General features: G+C 42.3%; 1 protein-coding gene and 1 pseudogene across 1 annotated transcript; one reads left to right on the plus strand and one right to left on the minus strand.

The window, feature by feature from the left end:
• Nucleotides 1-19,534: 19,534 nt before the first annotated feature.
• Nucleotides 19,535-23,543, plus strand: LOC103638580 (thaumatin-like protein 1b). Its single transcript, XM_008661453.4, has 3 exons — nt 19,535-19,865; nt 19,984-20,698; nt 22,960-23,543. The coding sequence occupies exons 1-3, from the start codon at nt 19,814-19,816 to the stop codon at nt 23,144-23,146; spliced, it is 954 nt and encodes a 317-aa protein (XP_008659675.1). The 5' UTR covers nt 19,535-19,813; the 3' UTR covers nt 23,147-23,543.
• Nucleotides 23,544-25,124: 1,581 nt separating this feature from the next.
• On the minus strand, nt 25,125-26,104 carry LOC103640024 (5'-adenylylsulfate reductase-like 3; annotated as a pseudogene).
• Nucleotides 26,105-26,136: the final 32 nt, after the last annotated feature.

Consider the following 26,136-nt stretch of genomic DNA (forward strand, 5'->3'; position numbering starts at 1 on the left):
ATATGAATGCAATGCATATGTCCTCTGCCTTCATACCTCTGAGGGTATGAAGCCGCATCGTACCCCTCCTCGGGCAACGTACGATGCTAAGTTGTACCGGTACGGTCGGACCATAGGTCACGACAAAACTTCAGATGCAAATGAGTCATGCAATGCATAAGGCATGCTGCATTTATCAATATACTTCACTTCCTTCAAATACAATACAAACCTCAAATAATACTTCATCGTCCTTCAGGTGTGTGAATTAATCACATGGGTCATACTCAAACCATAATCATCATCAATATATGATTGAGCATCAATATAATACCATCAAGTAAAGCATCATCATAAAGTTCAATTATGAAAGAATTCAATAATTCTGAATATTATAGTGTAGGTGATAAAAATAACAAGTCAAAACAGTAGCAACCACCGCTACATTCACTTGCCTTTATCGAAGAAGAAAATGTACTAAGCATGATCCGGAGCATAACCACCTGTTGCGGGGCATAAAACTTAGTACAAATATTTCATAAACATTTGCCAACAATCAACAAATCGTTCCTACGCTTGAAACCAAGACCTGGTGAAAAGACTCTCACCCTAAACCACATGTCAAACGGCAGCAACGCTGTTTGTTAATTTTGTATCTTTAAAATTATAACAGTGGTGATATCAAACAAATACTCAAGGAGTATCTACACAAAATACTCTACAACTTCGGTATTCAATGGATAATTAAATTTTGCAATCTATAAGTTCTAAAACATCCGACAAGATAACTGACTGAATCTATTTCAGACAGCAGCATAATTAAATTTAAAATTCGATATCTCCCAAACTACTCAACAAAAAATTATGAAATGTTTCTGGCAGTAAGAACTTTTATCCCTCTACAAAAGTCTCCATAGTTGGAAGAGCCAATTCGGCAATTTACTATATAAAACCCACCAGTGAACAGACCTGCTCGGTTTTTGCCAGGCAAACAGGAACAGCCACAGTAAAACAAACATAACTGGAGTTTCAAAATTCATATGAATACACTCTTTATCAATCTGGAAAGCTTATGAACATATCTACAACTTCTCTTACTAACCAAAAGTTTAATTCTGTTGATAGAATTGTCTAAAGCTCATGAGAACAGATTCTGCACAGAATTATGAGACTGAAAAACTGTTATAATCAAACTGCAATTACTCTCTGACCTGATGTCCGATTGAGGTGTTCTTTGTGGCCACGAAAAGATATATAAATTATCTACAACTCATAGATAGACTTTTTATTTTTTTGAGGCTTCTAAGAGCACGGAAAACTGGCATGAACAAAAACTATCGAATCTATCATTCCGCATAGACTAATTTCGAGATCAAAAATCTAATCCCCCATCTAATCCAACATAAAGGGCTAATTGGAGGGCCTAAAACTCATCCAAAACAAGGTAAAACATCCATCAAGTTGGGAAAATGGAGAGAGGAAAGGAAATCCAACCAATTCTTGAAGAGGAACGATAACGACGACAGGCGACTGCGTGCCCTAATCTTCCCTCTCTTCACTCCCTTGTTCTTCCTCTCTTCTCTTGGGGCAAGGCACAAAAGGGGATGGCTGCTAGGGTGGGAGGACGTGGCTGCTAGGGTTAGGGCGGTATAAATAGAAGAAAACTCCCCCAATCCTAATATCCAATGGCTCAGATCGACCGACACTTGAAAAAACTCATTCGGACTCCAAACAAGGCAAACTAGTAGTCGATCGGAATCGTCTCGACGATATCTATGCATCTACGGTCTCCGATCATCAGTAGGACACACCATATTAGGATTATAAACATGGTTTAGTTTTTAGGGTATTATATTCTACCCCCCTTAAAAGAATTCGTCCTCGAATTCAGCCACTTCTACAAATCAAGACATTCACCAACGGTAAAACTCGGTCAAACACCCTAAATAGACTCATATAGTAGACTAGTAGCCTTGACGAGATCATGAAAAGAGTTTTTCATGAAACAACCTCTAAGTCAGACTAATTTACCAAAGAAAATGACACACCTTGACAACAATCATAAAAAAAATATAAAACGAATTCCCAAGGCATTGTCATAGGTGCAATCAACACTAGGATTTGCCATCATTGAATTTGGATGCAGCTATACATCAAGATCAATGTCTTAAAACAACAGTCTTTTTATGAAGAGGTAATATGCACTAAGCACAACCCTTACGAACTTCAACAATTCATTTTAATTCAATTGTCAAACATCCACACCAGATGAATGTATAAGAAGATCAAACACCTCACATCAAAGCACCACGAAACAAGTAGTTCTATTGAAACAAAACTCCTAATCTTCCTAAACCTTGTTCTTGACGTCATGAAAAAGATAATCATGTAATCTAACGTTCTTTACACCCCACAAAAGGGAGAAAGTCTACAGAACTAATGGAGCAATAAAGCCAACAAGAAGCCAATAACATTCTGTGCGGCATAGTTCATCGATCAAATGCCAAAAACTCCACAAAGAGCACTGACAGCACAGCAACAACACAATACTTTGCTTAACTAATGTCACTATACTTCATCCAACAACTGAACTAAAAAAATATCCAAACTAGTAAGGTTAACCTACACATAATATAAGTCTTCATCTACTGTAGTTCAGAAACTTACATTTCATTCCATCATACGATGCACTCAAAGTACCAGACATACATGGTCATTAATAACCCTGTAATCCTTCACACACATGACAAACATCTCAATCTGATGTAAGAACCACATCATTTAGAAATAGGTGACTAACACACACAACCAACTCTAGGCTAGGTGATGACTTCATTCAAACAAATAGATAAGTGGTCCAACAATGGCTCCACAAGCATACATCGGGAAGAGAACCATCAGATCCTCAACGTTTTAATACATAATCAATGGATCAAGAAAACCAAAGATTTATTCTACAATAAGCATGACTAACATGCAACCACTTTAAACCACACCTAGGTTTTGTGGCTACTAAAAACACACGATAGAAGAGAAACATGTAAGCCATTCTGGCTATGTAAAGACTTCACCCAAAATCCATATAAAAGTACCAATATTCATTTCTTTTAGAACTAGTTTTCTTGACATAAACAATCATTCTTTGCAAAGATAGTTGGAGCTATCCACCAACCGCTCAACAACTTAAATTCAAATTGATGATTACATTGTAACCCAAAACACACAATTCACACTCCTCTTAGAAACATCCTCAATCAAGCATATATAACAATATTATTGTAATAAAGCTCAACCATGAAAACATGGTGAAAAACAACGTAGGCATACTTGTATAACACAAGCATAATAACAACTTCAATCTCACAAAGGACCAGCAATATCAATCGCATTAAGAAAACAATATCAAAATTTAGAAATAAATTATATCAGGCATTAAGTCATAAACAACTTACCACATTACCGTAAAGGAATAGGGAGGGGTGAAATTATTGTCATCTGCACTTCAAAGACACTAATATATATCAAAGATATTTGAACCCATGCCCTTCCTATATGTGCATGTGTGCAATTTCATGTTCAATTTACCTACAATCTAAAGCCTAGGCTTTGATACCAACTGTAACACCCCGGGATCCACAAATACCCCGGGATGCTACTAAATCTCACTACGAACAGCCGAAAACTAAGAAATAAAAAATTCGGCAACATCTACTTTGTATTTATAAGCATCGCAGAAGCAAAAGAGATATATCAATACAAAATGAATCATACTAGCATGATATGATTCTCATCAAGGACGATTAACCACGAATGAACCAGCTTATGCCTACATCATACTTTAAAGTATGAACCTCAAAAGTCAATAACCCAAGCTAATTATTTGGTTCTTTAAACTATGCGTGCAACGTGCCGCTACTTCCCACTCCCCTTGATAAGCATCAGGCACCTGCATTGAGTAATGCAAGAGTGAGATGAAACATCTCAGTAAGCAAATTATTTTGACAAGATATTTAAACCACAAGTTGAATTAATCAACATTTTAAAAGAATCTCAATTAAGATGAGAAATACTTGTAGGTATAGAATTCAATAGTTCCAATATAACCAATACTATCTCATTTCCTCGAACAACCACAATAGGTTGTATAACACTTCCCTGCGTCAACAATATCTGCAAATATCACTTCAATGTATGCATAGGAATGCAATGTGTATGTCTTCTGCCTTCACACCTCTGAGGGTATAAAACCACATCATCTACAAATATCACTTCAATGAATGCATATGAATGCAATGCATATGTCCTCTGCCTTCATACCTCTGAGGGTATGAAGCCGCATCGTACCCCTCCTCGGGCAACGTACGATGCTAAGTTGTACCGGTACGGTCGGACCATAGGTCACGACAAAACTTCAGATGCAAATGAGTCATGCAATGCATATGGCATGCTGCATTTATCAATATACTACACTTCCTTCAAATACAATACAAACCTCAAATAATACTTCATCGTCCTTCAGGTGTGTGAATTAATCACATGGGTCATACTCAAACCATAATCATCATCAATATATGATTGAGCATCAATATAATACCATCAAGTAAAGCATCATCATAAAGTTCAATTATGAAAGAATTCAATAATTCTGAATATTATAGTGTAGGCGATAAAAATAACAAGTCAAAACAGTAGCAACGACCGCTACATTCACTTGCCTTTATCGAAGAAGAAAATGTACTAAGCATGATCCGGAGCATAACCACCTGTTGTGGGGCATAAAACTTAGTACAAATATTTCATAAACATTTGCCAACAATCAACAAATTGTTCCTACGCTTGAAACCAAGACCTGGTGAAAAGACTCTCACCCTAAACCACATGTCAAACGGCAGCAGCGCTGTTTGTTAATTTTGTATCTTTAAAATTATAACAGTGGTGATATCTACACAAAATACTCTACAATTTCGGTATTCAATGGATAATTAAATTTTGCAATCTATAAGTTCTAAAACATCCGACAAGATAACTGACTGAATCTATTTCAGACAGCAGCATAGTTAAATTTATAATTCGATATCTCCCAAACTACTCAACCAAAAATTATGAAATTTTTCTGACAGTAAGAACTTTTATCCCTCTACAAAAGTCTCCATAGTTGGAAGAGCTAATTCGGCAATTTACTATATAAAACCCACCAGTGAACAGACCTACTCGGTTTTTGCCAGGCAAACAGGAACAGCCACTGTAAAACAAACATAACTAGAGTTTCAAAATTCATATGAATACACTCTTTATCAATCTGTAAAGCTTATGAAATTATCTACAACTTTCTTTACTAACCAAAAGTTTAATTCTGTTGATAGAATTGTCTAAATCTCATGAGAACAGATTCTGCACAGAATTATGAGACTGAAAAACTGTTATAATCAAACTGCAATTACTCTCTGACTTGATGTCCGATTGAGGTGTTCTTTGCGGCCACGGAAAGATATCTAAATTATCTACAACTCATAGATAGACTTTTTATTTTTTTGAGGCCTCTAAGATCACGGAAAACTGGCATGAACAAAAACTATTAAATTTGTCATTCTGCAGAGACTAATTTTGAGATAAAAAATAATCCCCCATCTAATCCAACATAAAGGGCTAATTGCAGGGCCTAAAACTCATCCAAAACAAGGTAAAACATCCATCAAGTGGGGAAAATGGAGAGAGGAAAGGAAATCCAACCAATTCTTGAAGAGGAACGATGACGACGATAGGCGACTGCGTGCCCTAATCTTCCCTCTCTTCTCTCCCTTGTTCTTCCTCTCTTCTCTTGGGGCAAGGCACAAAAGGGGATGGCTGCTAGGGTGGGAGGACGTGGCTGCTCTGGTTAGGGAGGTATAAATAGAATAAAACTCCCCCAATCCTAATATCCAATGGCTCAGATCGACCGGCACTTGAAAAAACTCATTCGGACTCCAAACAAGGCAAACTAGTAGTCGATCGGAATCGTCTCGACGATATCTATGCATCTACGGTCTCCGATCATCAGTAGGACACACCATATTAGGATTATAAACATGGTTTAGTTTTTAGGGTATTATAGGGAGGGTGTTTTGCCTCCCGGGTCTGTAATAATCATACTTTATGCACTCATAATACCCTGGTACTGTAATAACAATACTCTCTCTCTATGAATGTAAATTAAGTTATTGTAAATTGCTTCTGCTTATTCTTTTCTCTGATGTGATGTAATATCTGCGTGACGGGTGAAGCGCTCTTGGGCGAAATGATGAAGGTACAGTACCGAACTTGTCGAGTGATTATGTGCATCGACAGGATTGTCCAAGGTCCTTAGGACAACGACAACTGTAGGTGGGCCTAATACCTTGGGAGGTTCCGTCACAGAGATGAAGGCATAAGTAATCAGAAATTTAATAAAGGAAAACCAAGGTAAAGAAGACAAAGGTAAAAGTTTCATACTCAGTCAAGCAGTTTTCGTTCTTCGTCCCCGACCAGTTCACGCCCGTCCTTTGCCCAAATTTGGGTAATAAATCTGTTTCCTATGCTTCGGGCTTCGACTGGAATATCAATTAGATCTGATGTTGAAAGGTTGAAAATTGGCTTATTAACAGTTTTGGCATGATTGCACCCGACCTTCATAAATGCTGCAGCTGTGCCGCGTGAAGCCACCAGTGCACATAAATCTCCGTGCCCGGTTATACTTCATCAAGGGCTTCAACTTCATTTTCAATATGTTCGAAGGTCCCGGGGATATCTTCGGCTGAAGGGTTAATTTCTTCAGAAGTAGCTCCAACCGAGTTAAATATTCCCTTCAGCCGGTTAATGCACCTAGTGGCAAAGTCAGAGCACTTGTTCCGAAGGTTCTCAATAGCTTCGTGTAGCTTCGTATTTCTTTCAGCTTCAGCTTTGACCTTTGCTTTGAGCTCTTTTGTCTCGTGGTCGAAGCGGTGTGACTTTTCGTTTAAAATTTTTCGAGCTTCGTATAGTTCCTCGCTCAACTTGGAATAAAACAGGCTACCGACAATATGTTGTCGTCGGTAGCAACTAATGTTGGTCTCCAACTTCGGGAATCCAACACTCTTGGATAGGGTGCCAACAATCTTCGCCCCTGCGCGGTCGCGAATGCATCCTAAGATTTCCTCATCGACCCCACCGAAGAGCATGGACTCCAGTTGGTAGCCACAAGATATAGCAAATTCTTTTAATTCCAACTTGTCCTCGTCGGAAAATTCTTGGCCACTCAGGTGCCGAAGATCAAAATCTTTCTTGTCCGAAGGAGTATTATCAATTTCCTTTCCTTTATCTGGCACTGTGGCCATGTTCTCCTCTGCAACTACACTTGTTTTCTCTGCAATCACATCTACAACCACATCTGATACAAGCCTGTCGATTTCCGACATCGTGACTGCAAGTTCTTCAGCTTCGGCATTGCCAGCATCTTCAGCATCCGCATGAATTGTTGCTTTCATCGCCGAAGCTGAAGGTGACGTGCGCTCAATTGCTTGCATTACATTCACAATTCGCCATTTCTTTTGCCCTTCAATCTTCTCTTCTGTAGCCGAAGGCATTTCCTTCCTCTGTAAAATTTTTTGTCAGTTCCAATCCTAGAGGACTTAGCAGCTTGAATGGTGGAGATTCAGTCATTACCTTCAAAATTTCGACCACTTCGGCAGCAGACGGCGACAGAGGGGTTTTCTCTGCTGCTTCGTCTACCTTCGGTTCAGTAGAGGGCATCCGGTCAAGCTTTTGCTTCTTAGAAATTGTTGCCTTTGGCTCTAGCGTTGTTTTTGCTTTCTTTAGGGCCTTTTCATCTTCTTTTACGGACCGGGCAGCCTACCTGCTTCGGATGCTGACAACCTGTTTTCTCTTTACACCCCCGCCCCATTCATCAAGCCTCTCATAATCTGGGTATTCGAAGTTCAACGCATCCATTACCCTATTCAACCTTCGTTTCGGTCGGGTACCGAAGGCAGCAGTCATTAGCTGGTCCTCCTTCTTTGTATAATTGCCAAGAATCTCATTGCACATGGTCTCGATCATTTCTAGCCATTCATTGCAAGACTTCTTGAACTATTTCTCAAATTTGAAGCGATAGGGGAGCCGAACAAGTTCATACTTTTTTCCACCTTCCTTTTTCTTCGGCATCCCTAGCCCCTAGAAGTTGGAAATGTTCTATTTGCCAAATATTCCTGCACTAGGTCCCTAGCGCTAATCTCGGTAGCTACCACTCTAAATTCAACTTCGGCCAACTAGCACGGGGAGCCAAGTTGCATGTGGCACAAGGGCATTGTCATTCCGAAGCTTAGTCTCATCGGACTCATGACCATAGTCATCAATTTTCCCTCTTTTTCTCATCAGCTTTTATATAGAACCACTCACTTGTCCACCTGGTCGGCCACATGGTACGATAGCCAATTACCGGGGCTTTGGTATCCTTTCGATACGCAAAATTATAGCAACCAAATTTTTTGTGAAGGCCATCTGCTCTGGCCTTCGTCTGGTAGTACAACTCGTGCACCCAGCAAAAACCTTCGACATTGGCGCTCATGCCCTGGCTTCGGAGAGCCCGTATGTAAACACTGAGTCTGATGATGGCATTTGGTGTTAACTGGTGAAGATATATATCTCAAAATTCTTTAAAACTTCTCCGATCATGTCATATAAAGGGAACCGAAGCCCCACCCTGAAGAAGCTCTTGAAAGCAACAACTTCGTCCTCTTTTGGCTCCGTAACCACTTCCTCCCCAGCAAAGCGGACAAGTTTGCTCTCAGCCTCCCCAAAATAACCCAGCTTGTTCATCATAATCATGTCCTCTGTTGTCACGATAGATTTTCCAAATTTGATGTGGCTTGGCTTCGACGGGCTCAAAATACTGTAGTCTTCACCATCCTCATCATCACTCCCGTCCTCAGCTACAATTTGCTCAACTTCGGTAGCTTCATCTTCGGAAACAACTTTTTCTGATATCACTAAACCTGATCGCCTCATCATTTCTGATATTGGCGTTGTCTCTGTTGTCTCAGTATCATCTCCCTCGCGGGACACTCTAGCGGTGGATCTCACTCAAACCATCTTAAGTTTCGCGGTTCCTTAAGCCGAAGTTGATTCAGAATGACGAAGCGTGTGTCTGCAAGGAACAATCTAGAAAAGCTTCGGCTTTGGTTAAAAATTTTAACAGCACAACTGTACAATTGCAATGAATGTTGTGGTAACTCCTCACCAACCTGTCTGTTTATATAGTGCTACAGGGGAAGAAGGCGAGCTGCCACACCGCTTACACTGGCTGAGTGGTGGACCGTTTGACGTTCAGAATATTTTAATCGTTTTTCGACAACAAGCTCAGGGAAGGTGTTTTTTGGACCTTCGGCATTCCGAAGCCTTTGTGTTCTTCATGGATCGAGCTCGTTGCGAAAAAACGATCTAGCACCGCGAACGGGCTATTGTTGGGGGTCTTCTTCTCCGCCGAAGGTCCTCAAGAAAAAAACACCTTCGGCAAAATGATACAAAGGATCGCCGAAGCCTCCTTCAGCCTCAGTTTAGCTCCTCAAGATGAAGACTCTGTGTAGATACGACAGTGTGAGATACCAAAGCTCAATGGCTTCAGCCCAGGTAAAGCAAAGAAGGAAAAAGGACTAGATATGCCTTCTTGGTTTTAATTACTTATAAACAAGTGTTCGAGTGCACGGATGTAATTTTACCCGGGCTGCGTCCCGTGCCTATAAATAGATGAACAGTACCCTCATACTGTTCACACTGGATTTTAATCACTCGCGTCATTCTCGCACCTTCGCCTTCTGACAAGCCGAAGGTACCAATGTAATATGAATATTATTGATGTTTATTCATGTTTATGAAATACGATAATATATAGATTATTAATACATAATTATTATTACTTTACCTTTATTCCTTTATGTTCTTTTACTTGCTTATTTACATTCACATTACGATAATATATAGATTATTAATACATAATTATTATTACTTTACCTTTATTCCTTTATGTTCTTTTACTTGCTTATTTACATTCACATTTATATGTTGAAATGATGAAGGTGTTGGGGGGTCTTCTTCTCCTCCGAAGGTCCTCTAGGCAAAAACACCTTCGGCAAGACAGTACAAAGGCAGGTGTGACATGAAGATATAAGCCGAAGATGATGCGGACAAAGCTGAAGCTACGATTGAGAAAGCTTCGGGTTGGTATTATGATAAAGGCGAAGGACGATACTGACTTAAAGAGGAAAAGACTATATAATCCTTAATAGTTCGCATTATAATTATAATTAGTTATCAGGGACATGCATGTAATTTTGTCTGGGCTGCGTCTCGTGCCTCTAAATAGATGAACAGTATCCCTATACTGTTCACGCTGCATTGTAATCGCTCTCGCGTCACTCTCACATTTTCACCTTCTGACAAGCCGAAGGTATCAATGTAATATAAATATTGTGAGTATTTACTCACGTTTATGAAATGAGAAAGTAAATAATTTGTCTATATGTCATCATTATTTACATTCTTTCGTATTTTATGTACCTTCATTTACATTTATTTACTGAGATGATGAAGGTATGCCCTTCGTCTGAGGATCATTATACCTAAAAGGAGATAATGTTTCGAAGGACGAAGGTTTTTTATCATTAACAATTGTGTTTCTTTGTTCTTGATGTATAGCATCTGAGAACAAGGGCCAACATTGGCGCCCACCTCCTGTGAACTCACTTCCACAGTTGTGACGATGGCTTCGCACAACAACCAAGTTGTAGCACCTTCAGCCACGAAGCTGGTGCTCCCAATCATAGGCGGCTCAAGTTCTGAACCAGCCAACAAGAAGGAGAAGAAGTAAGCACAAATAAGGGTACAACATGTTGGGGTGCAAGGACCCTTCATCAAATCCATGTGGTCTCACATTCCAATTACCTTCTCTCAGGAAGACCTTCAGCTCAAGGATTATCCTCATAACGACGCAATGGTCATATCTTGTGTCATCAAGGGATTTCTGGTCCACAATGTCCTGGTATCAACAAAAGGCATCGAAGCTAATCCAAGCAAAATTGAAGCTATCCTTCGGATGGAGCCAACAAATTCAAAGAAGGGGGCTCAACAGTTGGCAGGAAGGTTGGCATCATTGAATAGATTTATATCAAGATCAGCAGAGAGGAATTTACCTTTCTTCGAAATACTGAAGTCAGTCGAAGTCTTCTAGTGGGGTCCGGCTCAACAGAAAGCCTTCGAAGAGCTGAAGCAGTATTTGATAGATCTGACAACTCTAACCCCACCTTCATCAGAACTCCGCTACTTCTTTATGTGGCTGCTTCCCATGCTGTGGTTAGTGCGGCACTTGTACAAGAGAAACAAGATGGCCAAATAAAAAAGCAAGCACAGGTATACTTCGTCTCCGAAGTACTCAGCCCATCAAAGAAAAATTACACAGAATTGGAGAAGGTACTGTATGCTGTATTGATGGCCTCCAGGAAGCTTCAGCATTACTTCCAAGCATATCATATAACAGTGCCTTCATCACAACCCCTGAAAGACATAATGAGGAACAGAGAAGCTACCGGAAGGATTGGAAAATGGGCCGCGGAACTTAACGAATTCACCATTGATTACGTGCACAGATCCTCAATTCAATCTCAGGCGTTAGCAGACTTCATTGCTGATTGGACGCCAGGAGCTCAGGGTGAAGAAGCGAGCCAAAGCTTGGACGGTATTTTGCGATGGATCTTGGGGGACCTTCGGCGCACGAGCAGCTGCTGTCCTAGTCGCACCCTCTAAAGTCAGAACATGTTATGCAATAAAGTTAGACTTTAGTAACATTACCGAGTACGAAGCTCTTCTTTTGGGGCTTCGAAAGCTAAAGGCAATGGGAATAAGAAGGGCAATCCTTAAAACTGATTCGCAAGTTATTTCGGTCCATGTGGATAAGAGTAGCAAGGCAAGAGATCCGAAGCTTGAAAAGTATTTGGATGCAGTCCGAAGATTGGAAGCTTCTTTCGAGGGATTTTTTGTAAAAAATTATCCCAAGGGGAGAAAATGAGCATGCAGATTTATTAGCTAAGTCAGCGGCATAGGGGCTCCCTTTGCCTTCGGAAGTATTTTTTGAAACAATAAAAGCACCTTCAATCGAGCTCATGGAAAGAGTAGTGCTCACAATCTCATCTGTACATAGTGAAGACTGGAGGACCTAAATAATATCCTTCCTCCAAGGCAACTGTCTCAGACGATGAAGCTTACAACAAGAGAATGGAAGCAAGAACAAGACCTTATGTAATAATTGAAGGAGAGTTATACAAGCATGGAGTTTGTTCCCCGTTGCTTAAATGCCTATCTAGGAATGAAGGACAGGAATTAATGAAGGAAATACATGCAGGACTGTGTGGAGCCCACATTGGACCCAGACCTCTACTGGGAAAGGTTTTTAAACAAGGTTTTTATTGGCCGAAGGCAGCTTCGGAGGCAGCGGACTTGGTCCAGAAATGCGAAAACTGTCAGAAGTGTGCCAGAGACCAGAAACAACCTTCGTCTCTAACACAATTGATTCAACCTACTTTGCCATTGCAGAGATGGGGCCTAGATTTGTTAGGACCGCTTCCACTAGCACAAGGAAACTTAAAATATGTTGTAGTAGCAGTGAAATATTTCTCAAAGTGGATCGAAGCTAAACCCCTAGCTACAATAACTTCGGCCACAGTCCAGAAGTTCTTCTGGCAAAATATTGTTTGTCGCTTCGGTGTGCCGAAGGCTATTACAGTCGATAACGGAGCTCAATTTGATGCTGAAACGTTCAAGGATTTTTGTGACCAGATTGGTACAAAAATACACTTTGCGTCAGTAAGGCATCTAGAATCAAATGGATTAGTAGAAAGAGAAAATGGAATTATAATAATAGGAATAATGAAGTCAATCTTCAATCAGCCTAGAGGAAAGTGGCCAGATGAATTAATAAAAGTGGTGTGGAACCACAACACTGTTGTCTCAAGGTCAACAGGTTTTACTCCATTCAAGCTCTTGTTCGGTGACAAAGCAATAACACCAGAAGAAGCAAGAACAGGATCAATAAGAAACAAAGCTTCTACGGAGGATGAAGTTGATTGCCAAATAACAAAAGACACCATAGAAGGGACCAAACATTAGGCCATAGAGCACATCAATAAGTACCAGGCCGAAACAATAAAATGGTGTGATAGAAAAGTTCGATTGAAAAATATCAAACCAGACCATTTGGTGCTTCGAAGGATAGCTAACCTAGAAACAGTGGGGAAGCTTCAGCTGAAGTGGGAATGTCCTTTTCTGGTAGTATCTTCGTCAAGACCCGGTTCTTACAGATTGAAGGATATGGGCGACAACGACATACCCAGGTCTCGGAATGCGGATGAGCCTCGGCAATATTATGTGTAATTGATGTAATCTTTTTATTTTTTCCCTATGGCACCCTTTTCCTTTCAGGAGGGGAGAAAGGTTTTTAATGGGGCCATAGTTTGTAATTTTCATTTTTTGTTTAGCCCAATGCAATACAAGGGCCAAATTCCCCCAAAAAATATAACATGTAACACCAAGAATCTGTACCATCGAATGCAAAAAAGAACAGGGAAAGCTCAAAAGATGTCCCTAAGGGGATGCAGAGCTGCAATGTCACTCCGGAGGCAACGAAGCTACAAAAATCATTCCTGAGGGAGCGCAGAGTAAGTTCGAAGCTCAAAAGTCGTTCTTGAGGGAGCGCAGAGTAAGTTCTGAAGCTCAAAAGTCGTTCCTAAGGGAATGCAGAGCCAAAATACCACTGAAATAGAAGGTGAAGAAGCTCAAAAGACGTTCCTAAGGGAATGCAGAGCTTAAATACCACCAAAATAGAAGGTGAAGAGACTCAAAAGTCGTTCCTAAGGGGATGTAGAGTCTGGGTGTGGTTTCGTGTGTGTTCGGGTCATACATTCGCATATTTCATCGCATCATTCATTGCATTCATACAAACATTCATTAGACTTTTGTAGGATCATCATTATCATAGCATGAGACATGGACAATAATATGAAAGAAAGAGTTGCCCGGCTTTGGCGACAAAATGCTTCGTTGATTACGAAGAAGCTTCGTCTCAGACAAGACGAACACAGAGACACTTTATACAATGAAAAATGCTTCGATGTGCACGAAAAGAAGGGAAGGTGTTTTTCGCCTTCGGCTCAAAAGTTGTAACTGTGGGTTTCGTCCACAACAAAGCAATTTATACATGGACGAAAAGGTAAAATTATATTACAAGGTATGGACAAATATGTACATTGTTTTGTTTAGCTCTCAATTACAATCTTTTGCAAAAATAATGCAAAGAGATCCTAAGCTTTTTACAGGTACAAAAAGAAGCTTCAGCCCAGCAACCTTCGGAACACGCTTCGGCTTATTGATCTTCGAAGCCACCATCCTGCAGAAAGATGACGGTATAAGCTAAATGCAAGTATAATAAAGAAAACTCAAGGTAAAAGACAGGTAAAAGTTTCATACCGAGCCAAGTAATTTCCGAGCTTCGTCTCCAGCAAGCTCTCGCCCGCCTTTAGCCCAAATTTGAGTGATAAATCTATTTCCAATGCTTTGGGCCTCATGAGGAATATTGACTAAGTCTAATGGTGATAGGCTGAATTTTGGCTTGTTCACTATTTTAGCATGCATGCACTCGGCCTTCAAAAATGCAGCAGCCGTGCCACGAGAAGCTAACAGAGCACAGAAATCCTTGTGCCCAGTTATAACTTCATCGAGCGCATCAACTTCATTTTCAGTATGCTCGAAGGTTTTCGAAATATCTTCAGCCGAAGGGGCAATTTCTTCAGAGCTAGCCTTGACAGAGTTGAAAAATCCTTTTAATCGATGCATGCAGCGGGTAGCAAAGTCCAAACACCTATTCCGAAGGTCTTTCAGTGATTCCTGCAGCTTCGTATTCTTAGCAACTTCAGCTTCAGATTTCTCTTATAGTTCTTTTCTTTCTTGATCAAAGCGCTCTATTTTTTTCCTTTAAAGTTGCTCGGGCATTGGAATGTTCTTCGCTCAATTTAGCATTCTCAGCTTGAGCTTCCACGAGAGAACCTTTGGTTGCTTGAAGCAAAAAATCTTTCTTTTCAAGCGAGGCTTCAAATTCTTTAATTTTGTTCTCCAAGCCTTCAATTATTATTTCATTCTTCTTATCTTCAAAATCTTACTGCATTCTTAGCGCCTTGCTTAGCAGCATGCTCTGTGAAAACAAGTTAAGGTTAGAATATTTTAATCCATCACGAGGATAACAAGAATCTAGACACATATTTCACCTTGAAATTGGAGTCAAATAAGCTACCGACAATGTGTTGCCGTCAGTAACCGCTAATGTTAGATTCTAGCTTCGAGAAACCAACACTCTTAGACAGAGTGCCGATTATTTTTGCCCTGGCGCGGTCGCTGATACATCCCAAAATTTCTTCGTCAACCCCACCGAAGAGCATAGATCCCGGCTGATAACCACAAGATATTCCATATTCTCTTAGCTCCTCTTTATCTACCTCAGACAATTCCTGACCACCCAGGTGCCGAAGGTCAAAACCTTTTTCTCCCGAAGAAGCATCAACAACTTCTTTTCCTTTGTCAGGCACTGCGGCCATGTTTTCCTTTGCAGTCACAACTGTCTCTTCTGCGACCATATCTGATATGAGCTTGTCAATTCCTGACATTGTGGTCACAAGTTTAGCAGCTTTGGCAGTAGCTTCGGCTTCGTCACTTGCAGCAGGAACCATTCTGGACGCCGAGGCTGAACGCGGTGTTCGCTCAATAGCTTGCATTACGTTGACAATTCTTTGTTTCTTTTGACCTTCATCCTTCTCCTTTGCGGCCGAAGGTTGATCCTTGTTCAATAAAAATTTCATCAGTTCCGGTCCCAGAGGACTTAGCAGCTTGATGGGCAAGGAATCAGTCATTACCTTTAAAATTTCTGCTACTTCGGCAGCAGAGGGCGTTGACAGAGCTTCTTCTCTTGTCTCAACCACCCTCGGCTCAGCAGAGGGAGTCATGTCAAGCTTCCGCTTTTTAGAGATTGCCGCTTTTGGCTCAGGGGCTGTTTTTGTCTTCTTCAAAATATTCTCATCCTCCTTTACCAGCCTAGCAGCTTGCCTATTTAGGATGCTCACAATCCTTTTTCTTTTCACCCCTTCGGCCCCTTTGTCAAGCCTTTCATAGTCTGGGTATTCGAAATTTAACGCGTCCATCACTCGATTCATCCTTCGTTTTGGCCAAGTGTCGAAGGCAGCAGTCATTAACTGGTCCTCTTTCTTGGTGTAGTTCCCAAGACTTTCATTGCACATTGTTTCAATCATTTCTAACCACTCTTTGCATAGCTTCTTGAATTGTTTCTCAAATTTAAATCTGTAGGGGAGCCGAACAAGTTCATGCTTTTTGCCCCCCTCCTTCTTCTTAGGCATTCCCGAGCCACTAGAGGTCGAAAATACTCTATTTGCCAAGTATTCTTGCACTGGATCCCTAGTGCTGACTTCGGCTGCTACCACTCTGAATTCTACTTCGGCTACCTGGCATGGGGAGCCAAGCTGCATATGGCACAAGGGCCTTGTCATCCCGAAGCTCAATTTCAATGGACTCATGACCATAGTCATTAGCTTCTCCCTTCTTTTCTCGTCTGCCTTTATGTAAAACCATTAGCTTTTCCAACCGGTCGACCATTTTGTACGATAGCTGAGAACCGGAGCTTTCGTATCCTTTCGATACGCAAAGTTGTAGCAACCGAAGTTTTCATGAAGACCATCCGCTCCGGCCTTCGTTTGGTAATGCAGCTCGTGCACCCGACCGAAAGCTTTGGCATTAGGACTCATACCCTGGCTTCGGAGAGCCCATATGTAGACACTAAGTCTAACGATTGCATTGGGTGTCAGCTGATGAAGGTATATTTCAAAGTTCTTCAAAACCTCTCCTATTATAACATATAGAGGGAACCGAAGCCCTGCTCTGAAGAAGCTTTTAAAGGCAACAACTTCATCCTCCTTCGGCTCTGGAATCACCTCCTCGCCAGCAAAACGAATAAGTTTACTCTTAGCTTCTCCAAAGTAGCCCAATTTTTTCATCATAACCATATCGTCTGCCGTCACAATAGATTTACCAAATTCAATGTGGCTGGGTTTCGCTGGGCTCAGAATAGTGTAATCCTCTTCATCTTCGTTCTCACTCCCTCTTTCAACTGCGATCTATCAGCTTCAGCAATCAAGGTACCTTCTGCAACAACCTCCTCTGGCACAACAAGACCTGATTGCTTCATCACTTCTGAGATGGGCGCTGTTTCGGCAGCTTCGGCCTCGTCTCCCTCACGAGAAACTCTAGCAGTGGATCGTACTCTGGCCATTTCAGTGTTTACGCTTTTTTGAGACGAAGCTGATCTCAAGTGCCGAAGCGTTTGCTCGAAAATGCAATACAGAAAGCTTCGGCTATGGTTAAATTTTTTAACAGTGCAACAGTGTGATGGTAATGAATGTTGTGGTAACTCCTCACCAACCCGTCTGTTTATATAGTGCTACAGGGGGAAGGCGAACCGCCATGCCGCTCGCACTGGCTGAGCGGTGAACCGTTCGGCATCCGGAATATTATAATCGTTTCTCGGCAACGAGCTCAGGGAAGGTGTTTTTCGGAAGGTGTTTTTCAGAAGGTGTTTTTTGGACCTTCGACATTTCGAAACCTTCGTGTTTTTCGCGGATCGAGCTCGTTACAAAAAAACGATCTAGCACCGCGAAGGGACTACTGTTGGGGGTCTTCTTCTCCGTCGAAGGTCCTCTAGGCAAAAACACCTTCGGCAAGACAGTACAAAGGCAGGTGCGACATGAAGATATAAGCCGAGGATGATGCGGACAAAGCCGAAGCTATGACCGAGAGAGCTTCGGCTTGGTATTATGATAAAGGCGAAGGACAATACCGACTTAAATAGGAAAAGACTATATAGTCCTTAATAGTTTGCATTATGATTATAATTAGTTATCAGGGACATGGATGTAATTTTGTCTGGGTTGCGTCCTGTGCCTATAAATAGATGAACAGTACCGATGTACTGTTCACGCTGCATTGTAATCGCTCTCGCGTCACTCTCACATTTTCACCTTCTGACAAGCCGAATGTATCAATGTAATATAAATATTGTGAATATTTACTCACGTTTATGAAATGAGAATGTTAATAATTTGTCTATATGTCATCATTATTTACATTCTTTCGTATTTTATGCACCTTCATTTGTATTTGTTTACTGAGATGATGAAGGTATGCCCTTCATGCCCTTCGTCTGAGGATCATTATACCCGAAAGGAGATAATGTTTCGAAGGACGAAAGTTTTTTATCATTAACAATTGTGTTGCTTTGTTCTTGATGTATAGCATCTTTGAACAAGGGCCAACAGAAGGTATATCCTTCATGACCTTCATCTGAAGATCATTATATCCGAGAGGAAATGATGCTTCGAAGGATGAAGGTCTTTAACCATTAACAATTGTGTTGCCTTGTTCTTGATCTATAGCATTTGAGAACAAGTGACCAACAATTCCTATTTAAACAATATCCCAAATACTTGGGTGGAGTGATTATAAATGACTTTTCATCGTATGACTCCACCATGGATAATTCTCACCATCAAAGTGAGGTGGTTTACCAATAGGAATGAAAAATAATTGGGTATTTGAATTGTAAGGAATGCGAGAATAATTAAATAAAGTGCGATTAAAGTTATATTTAACTATCTTTTGTTGGTGATGTTTGGAGGTGGAGTAGCTGCTACTTGATGTTGATGGAGATGTAGATGAGTCGGTCTTGTAGTAGACGACCTTCTTCATCCTTTTCTTTTTGCCATCCTTCTTGCGGTGCGAGTCGATGGGCTTTTCATCTTGCGTCTTATCCACTTCCTTCTCCTTATGGTTGTCCATCTCCTTCCCTTGGGATTCTTCTCCCGACATCGCTTCAGATTGTTAGACCCTCAAATCAAGCGCCGAGCACCAACATCAATTGATAGTTGTCTAGAAGAGGGTGAATAGGCAACACCCTGAAATTTCACAACTTAAAGCACACTTGACTTCCAAATTAGATGTTAGCTCAAAATCTTAAACAATATAAAGTAAGGAGAGAGGGAAGTTCTTGCACTTGATGCTCTTCTTGATTGCGAATTAATACGATAGCAATATCACAAGTCAAGATTATAGAATGAACTTATAGAGAGAGGAAAAAACAAATTGCAGAAAGTAAAGAGTACAAGACACAACAATTTGTTTCTCGAGGTTCAGTTCTAAAGAACCTACGTCCCTGCTATTCAAAATTTAATAGCAAAACGATTTTAGCCTCCTCAATTCTCTCCAATCCCCCTACTCCCAAACATGCCCTAAACCTTCTAAAAATATCATCCTCTCTAATCCCCTTCTCCGAGACATACCCTAAGCCTTTCAAAAATGTCATCACGGTTCGTTATCTTCATGATCCTGTCTTTGACCACTAGCTAGCTTGAGACATATATACCGCGTGAGCATCGCTTACTTGTCTTGATTGGTCGATGTGTTGATGCTAAGGTTGAGGTTGCGTGCAACATTTATTGACTTCGCTATTGTTCACCATTCTTGACGTGGACGGGTCATCTTGATTTTTGTTTGACATATGCGTGCTTGGTTCAAGTTAATACGGTAGCAAAAATCGGAGTGTAGTAGTGGGTCCCGTACCAATTTGCGCTTTGTTATAAATATGAGCGGCTCATGCCCACACCGTTGACAACAAAAATCACGTTTCCATCCATCCTGGCGCACAAGAGGAAGCGGAGAGCGCTCTCTCTCTCCCGCCCGCAATATCATGGCGAGAGCACACCTAGCCCTGGTCAGCTTCTTCGCTGCCTCAATTATTGGTAAGCTAGGCTGCTGCAGGTCTCTGATCCGTTTCTTTCTATTCCAATCCAATGCATGCATGTTTGGTAATCTAGCTAGCTGCGCTGTTTGGTTCGGTGCCGGTTGGAAATGGAACAGGTGCGGCGTCCAAGTCGTTCACCATCGCCAACAACTGCGAGCACACGGTGTGGCCGGGGATCCTCTCGAGCGCCGGGTCCGCGGGGGTGGACACCACAGGCTTCGCGCTGGCGCCGGGGGAGTCGCGCGCTCTGAGCGTGCCGTCGGGGTGGTCGGGCCGGCTGTGGGGCCGCACGCTCTGCTCCACCGACGCGGCCACGGGCCGGTTCGCCTGCGTGACCGGCGACTGCGGCTCGGGCAGGCAGGACTGCGGCGGCGGCGGGGCCGCCCCGCCGGCCACGCTGGCCGAGTTCACCATGGACGGCAGCGGGGGCATGGACTTCTACGACGTGAGCCTGGTGGACGGGTACAACCTGCCGATGCTGGTGGCGCCGCAGGGCGCGGCCGCTGCCGCGGGGGGCAGCTGCGTGCCCACCGGCTGCATGGCGGACCTCAACGGCGCGTGCCCCGCCGACCTGCGCGTGGCGGCTTCGACGACGTCCTCCGGCGGCGGCGGCGTGGCCTGCAAGAGCGCGTGCGAGGCGTTCGGGTCGGCGCAGTACTGCTGCAACGGCGACTACGGGAACCCCAGCACCTGCAAGCCGTCGGCGTACTCGCAGTTCTTCAAGAACGCGTGCCCCCGGGCGTACAGCTACGCCTACGACGACGCCACCTCCACCTTCACCTGCGCCGGCGACACCGCCTACGCCATCACCTTCTGCCCCAGCACGACCAGGTAATACATGCGCATACGATAGATACGACGTTTCATACGACATATATCTATCTATCTACTGAACGACTGAAGCCGGCCTAGCACTTATTATTAATTAGGGATCAAATCACAAGTTTCTTGTTCGTCACTAGTGTAGTGTCACGCGAGAAAAAAAAGATTCACTTTTTATTATTATTATTTCGTGTGCGTAAGCATGCCTATGCGAGCCAAGTTACATGAAACCAAAACGGCTGGCTCCAGAAGCTACAAGTCAGGCACCAGCTCATCACCATTTGTGTCACGGACCCGGTCGGCAACAGAACACACCGCGCAAGGTGCTCGTTGGCGCTCAGTTTAGGGTCTGTTTGGTTGGTTTCTCTTGCCAATCTGGCTGTGTGAGCCAGGATCACTGGAGCCTGGCTCTGGAGATGCGATCAATCTGCTCGTATCTGGTGAGCCTGGCCCAGGGTGCTTTAAGGATTGTGCGAGCCTGGATCTAAATCTACATGCAGGCAACCAAACACAGAGCTTGCACGCGTACAACCTGGCTCACAGCAACCAAACAGCAGCTACTCGCATCCTATGATGCAAGCACGCGCAGATGCAGGACGCGCACCGGTGAGGTGAGGTCCAGCCCAGGGGCGAGCCACCGCGTGCAACCGTGTCCGCGTCAATGGCCATCCGTGTCGGCAGTCGGCAGCAACGGCGGTGCCGCCCGCCCGCCTGCCTGCCCACCCCCATATGCCGAGCGGCGCGTACGCGTCCGTCCATGTCCATGTCCATGTCCATGTCCATGTCCATACTGCAGGCGCCTCACGTCCACATCCCACGAGTCAGCATCGATCCACCGCCGCTTGGTTTGTGTTGTTGGTTTGTGTTGGCCTTGGCCCTGGGTGCAGGTCCACGAATTGATTTTGGTGTTGACCACACTACTTTGTGTGTGTTGCGAAATCTGCACGATACACGCCTCCTTCCCGTGTTCCGTGTATTTTTTTCTTTCTTTCTTTTGCATCATGTGTTGTTTTCTGCACGAGCCCACGCCGTGACTCACTTTTCCTCGAGAATGTCCCGATTCCGTGTAGTTCTCTCCTCTTCGGATCCTACGCTCCTCCCAAACCCAGCCCGCACGAGTCACGACGGCTCCCCCTTCCTCAGATCACCTACCCTTTTACCCGTTTTTACTATCCTCTACAGAATATAAATATCACTCCCACTATTTAATTTATAATTTATTTGACTTTTTTACCCTAAATTTGATTAACTTATCTTATTCAAAAAAATCATTATTTTTTACTGTGATGTCGTTAATGTGATGTCATTAAGCATATAATGTACTTCAAATATGGTTTTTATTTTTTTTAACCAAAAAATTGAATAATAAGAGACGGTCAAACTTAACATAAAAAGTTAAATACATTATAAATTGGAACATAGAGATTAGCACATATAAAACATGAGATGTGAGTCACGTAGATAATTCAAGTCTAAATAGATCCAAGATCTCTCAAGATACGACTTTCTTCACTTTCCTCTTTAACTCTTTCGCAGCTTATTTAAAAATGTTTATATGACATTTAACAAATGAGTACGTTACTATAGATTAAGGATAGCCTTAGGAGAAAAAATGAATTCTCTACTCTTTTAAAGCAATAGTTTTATACGATGAAGGTGAAGAAGTACCGATGAACATTAGATCAGATGTTGTCATTCTTCTCTTTTTATTTATGTGGCCTAAAGGAGGACCGCGACTAAGGTGGTTATTATGCCTCCAAAAAGGATAGGAGAGGTCTAACTTGGTTTCCTGGCCGAGTTCAGATGAGATCAATCTAATAAATCTTGCCTCACTAACTACAAACTTTTTCCAAGGCAACAAGATGCCCTAAGAGCACCCCTACTTGACCACGTACTTTTTTTTTCTAAACTACTTTATACCCATGGTTTCAAGTTTTCAACCCCCTGTTAGAATCACTATGATGACTCTCCTATGATGTTATTTGAGGCTTATGGCCTGTTTGAAAGTACCCAGTTTTTTAAAAAAACTGATTTTGGAAATTGAGGTGATTCCAAACATATCTATTTATGCCTCAGTTTATAGAAATTAGATTCTCAGCTTCTTAAATACCAAGAAGTTGGTCTCTCCTAGCTAAAAACTAGGTTGCTTCTACACATGTCTTTAATTAGGGTCCTAGCTACTCTTTGTACTTGGTTTCAGTGGTTTGTCATACATGTGTGATTACAGACTGTGTGACTTCTTTGTGTCTGTGTTTCCTGTGTAACTGCAGCGTCAAGGCGGCCGGAGGTAGCCCGCAGGCGCAAGGAGCCCTGCCGCTGATGAACGCCACCATGGTGTACCTCGGCGGCGACCAGGTCGGATCCGCCACAGCCGCGGCCCGGCTGCCGAGCGGCCTCCTCCACCACGTCGTGGTCCTCGCCGTTGTGTCCCTCGCGCTAGCAGGGGCTCTGTACTGATGGTGAGCCCCACTGCACAGTGACGACGCGACGCCACGCGGGAGACAATCGTGCTCCTACAGATCGAAGAACAAAAATTGCAGGACAGAAACGAGAAATGGACGCATCACCTGCCTGCCGGTGTGGACGGCGGTGGTCCTCGCGGTCCAGCGAGCCCCGACGACGGTGTGATTATTCACCCGTGCCGAGAGAGACGTGTGTAGCGGCGATGCAGATTTGATTGAAGACATTATTGTGCGTTTTCTTAGATATTTATTAATTACACGATAATACAAACATGTATTTTTATAGCAGTTGAGCTCTTTTGTTTGTGTAAAGGCTAGACATCCTCTTTTTCTTCCATTTTCTATATATAAGTCAGTGGTTACGATAATAATAAGGATACTAGGTATATGCCCGTGCTTCGCTACGTAAGTTAACAATTAGTCCACTTATTCGGTGCTGATTTAAGGACGGTAGCAGCTGCAAATGCTACAATATTTGCTTTTTATATAAATGGCAGATACACATATACCTTCCTTTCTAGGAGAAAGCGCTCTATGGCGGTCTGATGACAACATACAAGAAGCCTGCCAAGAAATACAGCACCCTGCATCCTAATTAGCAACACATGTACGTGCATGCTCTATTCCACAAGCTCTCAAGCACTGGCTGGAACGGATGCAGGGTCGATCATCCCAGCCAGAAACGCGACGAAGATGCACACCATCAGCAGCCCGATTATCGCAGCCCTGATGGCGTTCTCGCAGCTATAAGGTGATGGGATCTCTTCTTCATTCAAGTCGAAGTCCAAGTCTGTGACAGGTGACCCGTCATACGCTGACCAAGCGGGGCTGCTTCTTGCTCCCTTCCCCTGCCTGTATCACTGAATCATCACGAGGACTCTCACATCGCAGGCAGCTGTATTTACCGCCCAGAAACGCTGGCACAGCCTGCAGGAACTCCGCCAATGCCTTCTTGTACGAATCTCCCTCAAAACGCAACTTCTGCTTTGTAGCTGGTTTCAAGACCTGTGTAGAATTTAAGCTATGAGTACCATGTGATATTGCAATCTACCAGCAAAAAGATAAAGTCAAACTGATCCTTCCTTTTTACAGAGCATCTTTAACTTGTAGTCAGCCTTGGTTGGTTTGTATCCTGATTAGGTTACCAATTTTGGTAAAAAAAAAGTGTTGCAGGAAAATTTTGGCATCATACAGAAGTTGAAGTAGATAAATAGTGAGGTTCAAAATTTACAACATACATGCTCATGAAGGAATCAGGTACCAGTCCCACTAACCATAACTGACCAAACAAGATCATGAAAAGCTAATTATTATCTTATCTATACAACATCACAAGACCATGAAAAGCCAATTAAAATATTCATCACCTAAATAAAACATCGGTGGGGCAAGTCTGCAAAGTCCAATCAAAAGTCACATAAACTTCCATAAGACTGCCTTACCTCATCTACGAGAGATTTTAACATGGACACAATTTTTATTTAGCTCATTTTTTCAAGGTCCCGCACGCCAGCCCACAAATGCCTCCGGGGTGCGCACGTGACCCATGATGCGCCCCGGGGAGTAAAGGAACATTTTTATGAGTAGATAATAATGATAATGCCTAAAAATAATGAATTATAAGAAGCACTTAGCATAGGTTAAATTCAAACTATTGACGTGTGTTGCGACGACACACAAACTATACGATAAAATATGTTAGTGTACAATGATTACATGAAGACAAATAACAAAAATTATTTGACATGAGAAATACTATCTCGGTTCTCGAATATTTATCGCTAGTTCATTTTTGAACTAAAATGTGATGGGTCGTAACAACAGCAAAACAACACCAAATCATGGGTGTACTTATTCTAAGGAGGAGAAGATACAAAAGTAATATAGTGGTTACAATAGATTCTGGGTGTTCATATCCTGATGGCTATACTGTACTGTAGATATATCCCCACAGACAGAAAAAGGGTTACACTTCATCTTAGCTCGCTAGTACGGTTTGTCCACCCAATCTCACTTGGTTCTCCAATCTAAACAGATGCTAATGATTTGGAGGCCCAAGCAATAGCGTTCATTGTCCCCTCCTACAGATTTCCTCGCTTCAAACTTGAAAGGTATAACCTATGAAACTTCTGGCTTCCTTGCTCAAGGTAGGTGAGGAAATATCCATGTGCCCCCATCAAGTTTGCAAACTGATTATGCCTGCTCCATGCCCTTCTAGCAAAGAAATATTTGGAAAAAGACGATACTACAACCTTAAAATAATAAATACAGTTGCCAATGCTAGATAAGTATACTGCAGAAGTATTTTCTCTAGCGATCGAGCCCAACAGAACATGCGATTTTCCTGTTCAACATCCTTTTTATGCTTAATATCATCCAATGGATGTACCAAGGCCTCCCCTGCAGTTCACTTAACCGAGACATTGATACCTTCATCACATAAATTTATCTTTCATTAATGACTCAAAGTATAGCAAGTTAGCAACCACCAAGAACAAGGTTAAAATTTCTAGAAAACATAAACCACAAGCAAGCTAGGAAAAATGACGATCTGACAATCATACTTGGATTAGTTGTTGAATATGCAAAGCAATAGGTATAACTTACAGCAATCATGCTACTAAAAACATTCCCAATAAAAGAGAACAAGAGTCATCATTAAGGAAACATTAGTGTAGAAAGCTGCTAGTGATTTTTGAGAAACCATGGATGTGATATCTTGAAATTCTGCTGTAGTTCCAGCATCAGATTAGTATTCCACCAAAATAGATGTATTGTAATAAGAAACCGTTTTTCTTTACACTATATGAGGACAAACCTTGACCTAATTGCAGTTTCCTCAAATGCAAAATGTCGAATAGTTGTTATCTGATCCAAGCTCCGTGGGTTGTTCTTGTTAGCCAGAAGCGGGCAGGAGTTGCTGGAGATCTACTTGCAATGCGACGACGGGCATTGTGAGCAAGGTGGGCAGGAGGCGAAGGTCGG

This window comes from Zea mays, chromosome 9 (genome assembly GCF_902167145.1).
Source record: "Zea mays cultivar B73 chromosome 9, Zm-B73-REFERENCE-NAM-5.0, whole genome shotgun sequence".
Classification (NCBI taxonomy): domain Eukaryota; kingdom Viridiplantae; phylum Streptophyta; class Magnoliopsida; order Poales; family Poaceae; genus Zea; species Zea mays.

Coding starts and splice junctions, on each gene's coding strand:
- LOC103638580 (XM_008661453.4), top strand. CDS start 19,814: ATGGCGAGAGCACACCTAGCCCTGGTCAGCTTCTTCGCTGCCTCAATT. Junction 19,866..19,983: donor CTTCGCTGCCTCAATTATTG/GTAAGCTAGGCT, acceptor GAAATGGAACAG/GTGCGGCGTCCAAGTCGTTC. Junction 20,699..22,959: donor TTCTGCCCCAGCACGACCAG/GTAATACATGCG, acceptor GTGTAACTGCAG/CGTCAAGGCGGCCGGAGGTA.